Genomic DNA, 13,365 nt, shown 5'->3' with positions numbered 1-13,365 from the left:
TTTTGTTTCGTCTTGCTTTTTTACTCTCCTCTGTTCTTTTTTTTTCTTTTTCTTTTTTTTTTTTTTTTTTTTTTTTTTTTAAAGCAAGTCGATTTAGAAAAGGAAGAGGCGTCTCCGCAATTCAGCAGGAGAATTTAACGAACGTCAGCTACGGTTCAGAAAGATGGTGCAGTTTGCATACGACTGCATTAAACGTAATTGAGGCTCGTGCGAGGTGATCGTGAGTTCTACCTTCCAAGAGAGAAAGAATGAAAGAAAGAAAGTACGAACGAGACAGACAGACAGAGAGAGAGAGAGAGACAGAGACAGAGAGAGAGAGAGAGAGAGAGAGAGAGAGAGAGAGAGAGAGAGAAAATAGAAGATTGCAACGGAGAAACGTAAGCTATGGAACTTTTTCTTTTTCTTTTACGATCGAGTTTAAACGAAATGCGATCGAGGTTAAATGCCACGACGTTTATCTTTCCGTCAATCTTATCGACTCATCGAAAAGAAAGAACCATTGAATATCACTACGTCTCTTTCTTCCTTCCTTTGACAACTACATTTTATGTTTGCTGTTATTTCGTTGCTGCTGCTACTACTATGTGAAGAAAAAAAAAAAAAAGAAAAAAGAAAAGAAAAGAAGAAGAAGAAGAAAAGAAAAAGAAGAAAATGAAAGAAAGAAAGAAAGAAAGAAAGAAAGAAAGGAAAAAAGTAAGTCCGACGAAAACGAACCAAACAAAAATAATTAACTTAATAATAAATCGTTGATACGAATATATCATAACGTTATAACGAAACATTTCAGATACAAAAGATAATGGTGGAATAAAATTATACTCATTTTTTGTTTAATTTCATTTCGATTAAATATTTCATTGGCAACATTTTCGATTCGGCACGTATAAAATACAATATAGTATAACATAATGTAATATATAGTATAGCCTCAAGCGTGAAATTCTATTCGTGAAAAAGAGACAGACAGACAGACAGACAGACAGACAGACAGAGAGAGAGAGAGAGAGAGAGAGAGAGAGAGAGAGAGAGAGAGAGAGAAACATTTCTGTGAACGAACAAAGACTACTCACCACCCAACCGCAATTCTGCAATTCCTTGGGCCATTTCATACTCGTTCCTGACGAAGCACTGGTACATGCCTCGATCTTCGCGTGCAACCGACGTCACGGAGATACGTTCCCTCGAAACTGTGCTCACGCGACCAGCCATTCTCAATGGCTGACCGTCCTTCAGCCAGTAGAGTGCCGCCTGCGGAAATCCACTTGCGCTGCACGTCTGAAAAGCAGTTTAGAGAAAAGCCTCGATGAAAGAAAGGGAAAAGAAAGAGAAGGAGGAAAAAAGAGAAAGAGAGAGAGAGAAAGAGAGAGATTCTTTTTTTTCTTTCAACTACCCTTTTCCTATACTCCAAAAGAATCTTGAACCATGCCATTGAGATACTAATTATATTACGAGTTACGGTAAAACTCATTCTCTCTCTCTTTCTCTCTCTCTCTCTCTCTGCTTTTTCTTTTTTTCTGTTCGTTTTCGTTCTCTTTTTTTTCTCTTTCCTTTTATTTATTTATTATTTTCCGCCCTTCGAAATATATCGTAAAAAGAAAAAAAAAAAACCTATCACAATTCGCGAATACATATTATTAATTGGGATTTGGCAATTATTACTGTTATATCGATCGATCCAATTCATTTTAATTATAAACGATTAAATTGAAGAGAGGGATTTAAACATTATCTATAGAGCAGTGTAAATTCAAATCGCTATCGCTTAATTCGATTTCAAACATTCGTCTAAGTTGTTTAATCGTTAGTCGTCGGATATCGAATTACCAAATGAGCAGGCTTCCCAAGATCGACCGTTTGAATAGCAGGCTGTACGAGAACACTTAACGGGGCGGAAACTGTCAACCTGACTTCTAAAGTCTCAGTTCCTTCGGAGTTACTGGCGATGCACATGTATGATCCGGCGTCATTCTCTTGGACACCCTGTATAATTAAGGAACCATCTCGGACTATATAATGCCCAGAAGTATCTTCGATCGGTTCCTCTCTTTGATTTCTGTTGTAGTACCACCTGCGACAAAAATGTATTTCATGAGTTTCAATGGTTCCTTTTTCCTCTAAAAATAAAAATAAGAAAAGGATGGAGGCGTGCGTGAAATCGAATATTTCGTAACAGATTTCCTCGACATCGAAGAAACGGGCTTAAGTAAATCCACGCTCCGATGGCCCCGTTGAGTAAATATAAATGTTCTCTTATCTGAAATCGACCGGTGAAATAAGAAACGGGAAATAAAGAAGGATACGAGAATTCTCTTCGTTCTTGAGAATATCTTGGGAAAGATGTAAAAGTATTTTATGTGTTTGCGTATATATGCGTACTCGTGTATGGACCTACGTCAGACACGTCGTTTCACTGAAAATACGTATGTACTTGTATATACATACAAACATACATACATACATACAAAAATGAATACATATATATATATATATATATATATATATATATATTAGTGAACTCTGGGGCTTATCTCTCTGCTTTCGAAAATTATAAAGTATATTATTCGAGTGGATCGATATATCGAGCATGCTAAATTGAAAGTAAAGATAAACAGTGCGACGTCGATAAAGAAAAAAAAAAAAAAAAATAGGAAAGAAAAGAAAAAAAAGAGAAAAAGAAAGAAGAAAAAACGAAAGAAAAATTAAGAAAAAGAAAAAAAAAAAAGAAAAAAAGGAAAAACAAGTAAATAAAAGAATCCACATAGATTGACGTCTGAGGCTACGGATTAACGTTGATCTCGAACGATCTGTTAAAAACTTCAAAAATGAGGTGGAAACGTTCGTCGAATATGGGAACCGAAACGCGTATCTCTCCGTTGCACTGGACCACCGCAAAATAACTACAGTTTCGAATGAAAACAGAGAATGCATGGTGCTTCCATGAATTGTAACTACGCCGTAACAATACTCTTTCTCTCTCTCTCTCTCTCTGTTTCTGTCTCTTTCTCTCTATCCTCTCACACCCCTCACAACCCCACCCCCTCCCTCTTTCTCTATGCAAGCACACGTATTTCGTGGAGATACGCAACGCATGCCTGTCAGTGCGATAGACCGTCCCGTTGTTTTCAAAACACTCGCGATTAAACATCGTGTGAAATAAATGCTGAGTTGTTCCTCATCGTCGTCATCATCATCATCATCATCATCATCATCATCATTATCATCATCATCATCATCATTGTCGTCGTCGTCATTGTCGTCATCATTTACATCCATGTATTACTGACTATCAACTTGTAAAATCATTAACAAAAAGTTAGTATTTTTCTTTCTCTTTGAGAGAGAAATAAATGGTAAAAGGTACTCTCGAGCCGTTTAGTTTTTCTTTCCCTTCTCTTATCTCTCTCTCTCTCTCTCTCTTTCTCTCTTTCTTTCTTTCTCTCTTTTTCTATCTCTTGACAATTTATTATTAAACGAAGGAAAACTCAATGTACCGCTGGAAAGATTCGTGGCGAGTCGACGTCAGTGAAGCTTCAAATATTCAGCTATGAATAAACGCAACTGGATAGTAAGAAAACGCACTATATACTATACCTTCTCTTCATATTTTCTGTCTCCGTCTCTATCTCTCTCTCTCTCTCTCTCTCTCTGTCTGTCTCTTCATACCTTGTATAGCTTATTCCAGGTAACATCAACCAATGTGAATTTTAGATCTTGAAGAGTATTGAAAGTTGATTTATTCATATTCTTTGGTCCATATTTTTCGATAAGAAGAGAAAAAAGAAAAAGAAAAGAAAAATACAAAAAAGAGAAAGAAGTAATATATATATATATATATGTATAAATCTTTTTCACGAATGTTCATTAATTTAATATCGAAAGATTTGTTATCGTTTTTACAAAGACCGTTTTTGTAAATAGACTCGTGTGTTTACATAAAGAAAGAGAGAGAGAGAGAGAGAGAAAGAGTCACAATATTTACCAAGCACGATTAATTCGTTTCACTTATCACGCAAGAACTTCTCGAATGATAATCGAAAAGTCCTAAGAGCTAAATAAAAACGTCGATCGTTATACGCAATTGAGGCTAATTTAATCGAAAGCAATTTCAGAACGTCTCTCATCTTTTGGTATTTATTGGTGAGAAGTAAAACGTAGTAAATTCACAGTGAGATGTAGAAAAGATAGATATTTCCATCTTTCTCTTTCTCTCTCTTTCTCAAGCACTCACCATCTCATTGAATTTCTCTCTCTCTCTCTCTCTCTCTCTCTCTCTCTTTTTCTATCTCTCTTTCTCTCTCTTTCTTTCTCATTCTATTTTTCTCTATTCGACAATTCCCAGAGAAGTCGAGCTTTCTCGCTACGATTGACCTCGCGTGGTTTGGAAAGCCACAGTGTGAGAGGAAGACCCAATCCTCCAGGCACGGTTTCTTGCTTACTTTGCCCTCAGAGGTAAGCGCGAGGATTGGTGCACGACGGGAAAGGAAGTACGACAGCGAGAAGTGGAGAGAAGGAGGACTACGACGACGACTACGACGACGACTACGACTACGACTACGACGACGACGTGGAGGACGAATAGGACGAAGAGGACGAGGATGAAGAGTGGAAGAAGACGAAGCTGGAAGGAGGATGTGAATGTTGCTGAGATGGAGAAGAGAGAGGTAGGTAGGTAGGTACGTAGGTAGGAAGGTACTACGTGTGCACAACGAGAAGGAGGTATATACCTATAGATAATCGAATTTACGGAGGGAAATTGGCGAGGGAAGGAGATGGGATAGAGGGAATGCTCGAGAGTGTGAGAGGAACCTGGAGATGGAAGGCTCTGCTGCTGCTACTGCTACTGCTGCTGCTGCTGCTACTGCTTCTGCTGCTTCTCTGCTGGTGCTGCTGCTGCTGCTGCTGCTGCGGTAAACCCTCAATTCTCTCTCTCTCTCTCTCTCTCTCTCTCTCTCTTTCTATCTCTTTCATTCTATCCACCTCGATCTCTCTCTCTCTCTCTCTCTCTCTCTCTCTCTCTCTTTTCTCTCCTTCTCCGTACTCTCGAAGTCGAGGCACGAAAGAGGTGGAGAGAACGAGGAAGCTGTAGGAAGGCCTGTACGATCAGAGAGAAAGAGAGAGAGTGAGAGAGAGAGAGAGAGAGAGAGAGAGAGAGAATAGTGAGCACAAGCGCGGGAATATCCAGTGACGTCGACGTACACGTAAATGCGGAATATTTGATGGGCTGTCAGAAGCAGTCTCTGTAATCAGCGGTCGGTTTGTTTGCGCTACTCATACAGAGCCATCGTCTATATATCTTTCACCCATCTTCATTCGTCCCTTCGTCTCTCTACTTCCTTCCATCTGAATCCACGTACTACGTACTCTCTCTCTCTCTCTCTCTCTCTCTCTCTCTCTCTCTCTCTCTCTCTTTCTCTCTCTTTCTCTCTTTTTCTCCTTTATACATCTCACGGTTTTAATACACATAGGAAAGTCCGAAGAGCCTCGTAAAAGCACACCACTCTTTTACCAAATTTGTGACTTTATATACTTACTTAATAGCAAACGGTGGACATTACATGCCAATGAAATTTCATTTTTAACGCATCGTTTTAACGCCTCTCACGTCGAATCGATTCTTAATAGCTATCGTCAAACACAAGTATAATATCTATGCGTGTTGATGCACGTATGTATGATTGCGTGTGTATTATATATATATATATATATATATGTATATATGTCCCCCCCTTTCAATCGATAAATTAATTCTTATTGTTAGAATATTTTTTGTTCAATTTGTAGAAATGAAAAAATTGGATAGAAATTACAAAATTTTATCTACCGTACACATTATTAATTTTTTCTCAAACGTTAATAATCTTCGAATCGCAAGTAATCATTTAACAAACGAAATCGAACGAACGTCTGGTTACTTTTAATTCGTAAATACAAACTCCAATACCATTGATATAGATACACACACATATATATGTATATATATATATATATATATACCTATGTTTTTACTAAATATTTTATGAACGACGATTTTATTTCTCGTTGAAAAACGTGACGAGAGTATTTACAAAATATATATATATATATATATATATATATATATATATATATGTATATCCTCTTCAATATTACATTTATTTTGATATCGTTATTCTCGCACAGAGAAAAAGCATAGAGTTTATCGATAATGAAGATGAACAACACAAAGGAAAATAAATTTTAATAACGAATACAACACTCCCATTTTGAATTGTTTTATGAAGAAAATCGAAAAATGATACGGTCAAATGATTTCTCTTTTTTCCTTTCTCCATCCCCGAATATCCTCCCGCCTACCATTTTCATTTACCGTTTATCAATATATCGAAATACAGGATTATTACAAGTCGGGATGGTAGTAAAATGCTACGAAAAACTATTCATACTTCTCTTTCACAATCGAATCATTTGTATTATTTCAAATAATCAAATTATCGTTACATCGTGAAAAAAAAAAATAATCAATCATTTCGTTCTCGACGTTATCGAGCATTCGAAAGTTTATTTTTTAAATATACAAATAAATATATATATGTATATTTACATATGTATATATATTTAAATTCAATACGAATGAATTTATATTGACAAAAAAAAAAACAAAAAAAAAGAAAATCCATCGAAAATATTTGAAGATCGACATGAACCAACTGAGAATACTTACGAATCCTTTTGCCTCTTCGAAATATATATTTTACATGAGTAAAACGTAATACCGTCTTCGGTAACAGTTACGAGAGTAAATTCCGAAACGTCGAAATAACGTAATAGTAGAGTACTAAGTATATAAGGTACGAACGAAGAAGAAGAAGAAGAAGAAGAAGGAGATGGTTGATTCTGATTCGTAGATAACCAGAAGATCTTTATTAGCTTTCACGAATGTCATATGTTGCGTTAAGGAATTGAGTCTAGTCACGTAATTTAATGCAATATAACGCAATATCGAATATGTAACGAGTTTTCCCAAACTATTATATTTCTCCTTCTCAATCTTTCGTATTGCTATTATATCATATTCTCTCTTACTTTTTCTTTCTTTCTTTATATCTATCGTCTCCTTTTATCTTTTCCTCTTTTATTTTATCTCGTACTAACGAGAAATATAATCGCAAGATCGTGCCAAACTACAAGGACTTATATCTTACCCTCCGATAATCTCCCCCTCTAACACTCCTCCACTCAGTCGAGTATTCTGGAAAGATTTTCCTCTGGGAGTTCATCCTCGTGGATTTGTATTTTCGTTTGCACGTTCTATTCACCACGAACGAACGTAATATGGACTGTCGGATACATTAGTATTCTCGTTTGCTTGATCTCTCTCTCTCTCTCTCTCTCTCTCTTTCTCTCTTTGTATTTCTCTATCACATATTTTCCACCCTCTCAGTTTCTTCTTCATCTATCTTTCTTTATTCGCCCACTTATATATATATATAATAACAGATGAGAACGAATTTACGTGTTGAAACGTGACGATTCGATGAAACGAATGCGAAGAAGGAAGAAGAAAGACTATTACGTGAAAGTACATTATACAACGAACAACTCTATCTACGCTTTGTTTATAAACAAGACAGATTATTGATCGCTCTTAAATCGCGTTTAAAATCATCTTTTTGAAACTATCGCCAGTCTCGTTTATTTATTTACTTTCTTTCTTCTTTTCTCTCTCACTTCATCTCCATTTTTCTTTCTTCCATTTTTCTCTTTTCACATGAACCAAACGGTATGACAATTCGATCTCGATTTCTCTTACGTTGAATGCTTCTCTTAAGTTTCTTTTGCTAAATTTTTCTCTCATTTTTTTCACAGTATATATATATATATATATATATATATATATATATATATCTTTCTCTCTCTCTCTCTCTCTCGTTCTATCTCATCGTTTTTTTCTCTGTCTCTCTCTCATTCGAGTCGGAAGCGAATCGAGAAAGCGTGGAATCGCACGTAATGCCTCGTTAATGGTCGCTACTGTGTCGGTGGCTCAACGTTCCCCACTTTTCCGCGAAAATGATTTCTTTTACTCCTTTTTCAACGAAGGAAAAATGTTCCGAAGGAAAAGCGAGTTACGAAAAGTGTGCGAGAGAAAGAGAGAAAGAGAGAAAGAGAGAGAAAGAGAGAGCAAACGGGTGAACGACATCGTCGGATAACGATCGATCGTGAACAGAATATTTTCTTGAAAAGGAAACCTCCATCTCCATCTATTTCACCTCTTACGTTTTCTCATGAAAGATCAGAAATATAGTATACCCATATACTACCACTAACATTATAACTCGAATATATATGACAAGAAATTTTATTCAATCGTCAGATTTCATTCCTTATCTTTCTCTCTCTCTCTCTCTCTCTCTCTCTCTATATATATATATATATATATATATATATATATATATATATATATATATATATATATTTATTTCATCGTCATTATTATCGTCGAATTTATTTGCGTGTATTTTTAAAAATTCGTAGCAACTTGGAAAAATTATAAATCTCCTTCACCGAATGATATTCATTTAATTCATAAACGTTCGAACTAACGTACGCTAATTCGTCGAGCAAAGCCAATTCTAAGCTTACGTTCGTGAATTTAATGCTGAATGTACGGCAAATATCGAAAGCTATCGATACGAAGGAAATCGGCATGTCGAACGCGAAGTGTATTCTCTTACTCTGATTCTCTCTCTTTCTCTTTCTCGTACACGCCTTTTCGTATATAACACGGTAATACGCGTCAATGAACTCGGAATATTTTCGTATTTCTAGCAATCGTGTGTAGATTCTCTATAGGGGAATACCTTTAAACCGGCTCAATGTTTAAAATTAGCATTAATATAAGCAAAATAGAGAAAGAACGTAAACGTCAGCGTCAGAAGGACGTGCATTGTTCGTTGGAGTACTCGTTTTCGCTGCGATCTATAATCCTGCCCATCCGGTTCTCCTCTTTCTCATTTCGTTTGCTGTTACGAAAAAGGATAAGTAGAGAGAAAGACCGATCGAATCGCTTTTCAAAAGGAAACCTCAATATCATGTACATATATCTATGTACGTATTATACATACACACACACACACACAGAGATCTTAATACATTGATCTTTTATCAAGCAGTCTCTTACCTGTTAGTCGGAGTTGGATTGGCATATGCCACACAAGGTATCACAACGGTGTCTTTCAATCTAACTGACTTATAAACCAGCTTCTCGTTTATTATAGGTGGCATGGAACCTCGAAGTTCTGAAAATCAACAAAAGAAAGAAAAACAAATAACATGATAATATTATCAAACTATATTAGATAGATACGATTGAATAGAACAACTGACTTTAAATAATAAAGGACATCGTACGAGACAGTTCAGGTCTTGTTTAATATTTTTGTTTTTTCTTTTCTCTCTTCAAATATATGTGAGTACACGTAAATATGTATTTTCACATCTTATTCCCATTATGAAAATTATTAAAGATACTCTACTGTTCTCTTTTACGTTGTTCATCTTGTATAATTGATTATATGAATGCATAACGAGAATGCATCAAGCTTTTCTTATCCGACGGTGTATGTAAATAAACAAGTGAACCAAAAAAAAAAAAAAGAAAAAAAGAAAAGAAAAGAAGAAAAAAACGAATATTTTCGCAAAGGTTGATATCGACGATAAGTTATTAAAATACATCTTCGAAAGAGGAAAAAATAAATATGCCATAAGATGCATCAAGCTTTTTTCCCTATCCGACGATGTATGTGAATAAACAAATAAATAGAAAAGAAAATAAAAAACAAAAAAAAAAAAAAAAAAAGAAAATGAAAAGAAAAGAAAAGAAAAGAAAAAAAAAACGAACGTACTTTTCCAAAGATCGATATTGATGATAGATAATTTATAAAAATTCATCTTTCAAAAAAAGGAAGAAAGTAAATATACCATCTTATAGTAATATCTTGAAAAGACTAGAAAGACTTGCGTAAATTTGCAGAGCTAAACTAAAGAGCGTCTTCGTTCTTATTTTAACATCAACCTTCTTGAGGTAAGAAGAAAGGAGGTCTTCTTTTCTCTCTCTTTCTCTCTCTCGCATGCTCGCTTTCCTTCCGCGATGAGTTTATGTAAGTTTGTTCCCTTGATATACGGAAAATTTATTCCATACAAGTAGGTAGAACGGCGGAATAAAGAAGAAGTAATTGGACTCGGACGAAAGTTTGAGAGCTACCGTGCTACAGACACGAGAGAAAAGAGAAGAAATATTGCTTTGCCCGTCCTCGAACAGTCGACGCATTAAAGATCGATTCGATTCCTAGGCGAACCCACCAAAACTCTTTTATTAACGTTACGAAGAAATGATTTATTGCGGGCTCGTTGGACAAATGTACAATATTTTTCCTCGACGTAAAAATTCTACGAAAAGTCATTGATATTTTTGACTTCAACTGAATAATAAGAAAAATAAAAATAATAATAATAATATATATATATATATTTATATTTATATTTATGTATGTATATATACACACACACGCATATGATTTATATCATTTTTCTATACTTGTACTCGTACCATACTCATATAAAAAATATTATACATATATGAGTATAAATAAAGATAATATTAATATTTTAATTGTATGATTCTATTTTTAAAAAATTTATATATATATATATCTACATTGTAAAAAATTAAGATTATGATAAATATATTCGGTATCGAGCACGATACATATGGAATTGTTGTAAAATTGAATTGAATTATGACGATATGATAATCGATATTTTTGATAAGTCAATAATTTTATCGGTCGATATCATTGACATTAATGACTAATGTATTTTGTGTCAAATTTATTTAAGTATATACTCGTGAAGATATGGCAATTCCTCCCGCCCCGCTCCCTATAATAACGAGTATACTCATTACGAAGAAGTTTTTGTATATAACGACGAGTATACTTGTCATGCAAAAAAAATAAAACAAAGAAAAAAAGAAAAAGATCAAAAAAAAAAGAAAACAAAAAAGGGAAATTACCTTTTGTTATTTGAGTTAAAATTTTAATGAAGAACTAACAATCCATTTCGTATATTTAAGATTAATGTTAGAATATTTTGTAACAATGAAATAAAACAAAAGAAAAAAGAAAAAGAGAAAGAAAAAGAGGGAAAAGAAACGAAAAAAAAAATATATATATATATATGATTTATTTCATTGTCGCTCGAAAATATTTAAAAATTTTTTTCGAAAATTCACGTATATTATTTGACTTTCAATGAAAATTTTGCATTCAAATTGCCGAAGATAACTTTTTTTCTTTTTTTTTTTTTTTACACTCGTCAAGTACAAGTTAACAAGTTAAGAGTTAATTAAAAGTACGATAAGAAAAAAAAGCAGAGAGAGAGAGAGAGAGAGAGAGAGAGATGAAGAAAAAAAAATTGATAGTGATAATGTCACTAGAGATTTAGAAAAGGACTAAAAAGAGATAGGAAATATCCTCAAAGATCCTTCGGAGGATATTCTTTAATACAGCAGACATGAGGATTTCTCAGCGTCTTCTCTTGCATCCTCCTTTACTCCACCTCCTCCCTCCCTCCCCCTCCTCCTCGTTTTCGTCCTCTTCTTCTTATTTCTTTCTTTCTTTCTTTCTTTCTTTCTTTCTTTCTTTATTTCTTTTTATCTACCTTTCTCTCACCCTTTGAACCAAACCAAGCTTCCTTCCTTCCCTTAGGACGAGTTCATGTAAGTTTGTTCCGTGATATACGGGAAATGTTTTCCACGGCGTGTCATAAATAGCTCGGGAATGAAAAAGAAGGGGGAAGAGAAAAAAAGGGACAAAGGATCTCTCGCCGATGAAAGGAAGGAGCCAGCACGCCGGAAGAAAAGCTGGATGGACTGAGGAAGGAAAGAAAGAAAGGAAGGAAGAGAAGGATAGAGGAAGAAAAAAAAAGGAAAGAAAAAAGAAAAAGAGAGCGAGAGAGAGCGAGAGAGAGAGAGAGAGAGAGAGAGAGAGGGAAGAAGGAGAGATAAAAAGAGATAGAAAGCGGATTTCAATGGAGCAAGAGCATCGATCCCGAACGTTTAATGGGGAATTATGTGAGTCCCGTTCACCGTAAATGTTGAATCGCATTAATGACATTTTCACTTGGTGGAATTCTTAAAAGGAAAGGTGATAACGATAATTTTCTTGTCTCGAACGACGAAGAAAAAAAAGGAAAAAAGAAGAAAAGAACAAAAAAAAAAAAAAAAAAATAGGGAAGATAGAAATTCAAGCAGAAAATTTACTTGGAATATACAACGATCATTTGTTATCTTTTAAACGGAAAGTACGGGTATAATGTGGATAATTTTCTTTTCTTTTGTGTTTTTCTCTTCTTTTTTTTGTTCTTTCCTTTTTTCTTGTTTTTTTTTTCTTTTTTTTTTTTTTTTTTTTTTTTTCCTTTACGAGTACATATCTCTAACGCAAACTTAATTAACGTTCGGCCGAATGAGCTCGCATTAAACGCGTGCTCGTTCGTGCAAAATGACACGCGAATACTTTCCCTCTCTATCTCTTTCACTCCCTCCCTCTCTCTCTCTCTCTCTCTTATACTGAACATTTATCTTTTCCCTGTTGGCTCGATGAAATATGAAATTTTGATAAAAACGGAATATTAAGCTCCCGACTATAAATTCCTTTCTAATAAAAATATCGATGCGCAAGCGTATTACTGTAGGTTTAAGATTTAAAAAAAAAAAAAGAAAAAAAAAGAAAGAAAAAAGATAAAGAGAGAGAGAGAGAGAGAGAGAGAGAGAGAGAGAGAGAGAGAAAACAGAGAAACAAGAAATATCGAATAAAAAGTGTCAATCGAAAGTAAAAAAATTGCCGAACGTACACATACGTATTTTATTTTATTTCATATGTCACATCTATCTAATCCTAATAATTTATCCATAAATATTCAACATAATCGATATATATTTCATAAATGACAATTCTCTGTGATTGTTGAAAAACGTTCTGTTACATTTTTAACGAAGAATTTAATGGCACAGATTACATTCGTGAATAATAATTACGAGATTTTGTTATTCTATGCGAAAGATTTATAATTAATGAAAGACGTTCGGATTAAAATTTTTCGTGAGAAATTTTTCAAACATCATGAATGAATTTGAAATGATATAAAATGACAGACATAAAAAGGAACAGAGGACGAACGAATAAAAGCGAAATATTAAAGAAAGAAAAAAAAAAAAAAGAAAAAAATATATATATAAAGAGAGAGAGAGAGAGAGAGAGAGAGAGAGAGAGAGAGAGAGAGAGGAAAAAAAAAGAAAAGTACAGAATGAAATGAAACACGCGTGTAAAT

General features: G+C 34.4%; 1 protein-coding gene across 7 annotated transcripts in view; it reads right to left on the bottom strand.

The window, feature by feature from the left end:
• The window catches only part of LOC124425775 (Down syndrome cell adhesion molecule-like protein Dscam2), a 129,499-nt gene that overhangs the window by 52,799 nt on the left and 63,335 nt on the right, over positions 1 to 13,365 (bottom strand). For all 7 annotated transcript variants that reach the window (XM_046966634.1, XM_046966631.1, XM_046966636.1 and 4 more), the window contains exons 6-8: positions 9,158 to 9,275; positions 1,825 to 2,068; positions 1,071 to 1,275 (exon numbers count right to left, since the gene is read on the bottom strand). In XM_046966634.1, coding sequence (XP_046822590.1) covers positions 1,071 to 1,275; positions 1,825 to 2,068; positions 9,158 to 9,275 — 567 coding nt within the window. The remainder of the gene's footprint in view (positions 1 to 1,070; positions 1,276 to 1,824; positions 2,069 to 9,157; positions 9,276 to 13,365) is intronic.

This window comes from Vespa crabro, chromosome 7 (genome assembly GCF_910589235.1).
Source record: "Vespa crabro chromosome 7, iyVesCrab1.2, whole genome shotgun sequence".
In the NCBI taxonomy this organism is placed as follows: Eukaryota; Metazoa; Arthropoda; class Insecta; order Hymenoptera; family Vespidae; genus Vespa; species Vespa crabro.
Note: the sequence above shows the minus strand (reverse complement) of the source record. Positions and strands in the feature narration are given on the sequence as shown.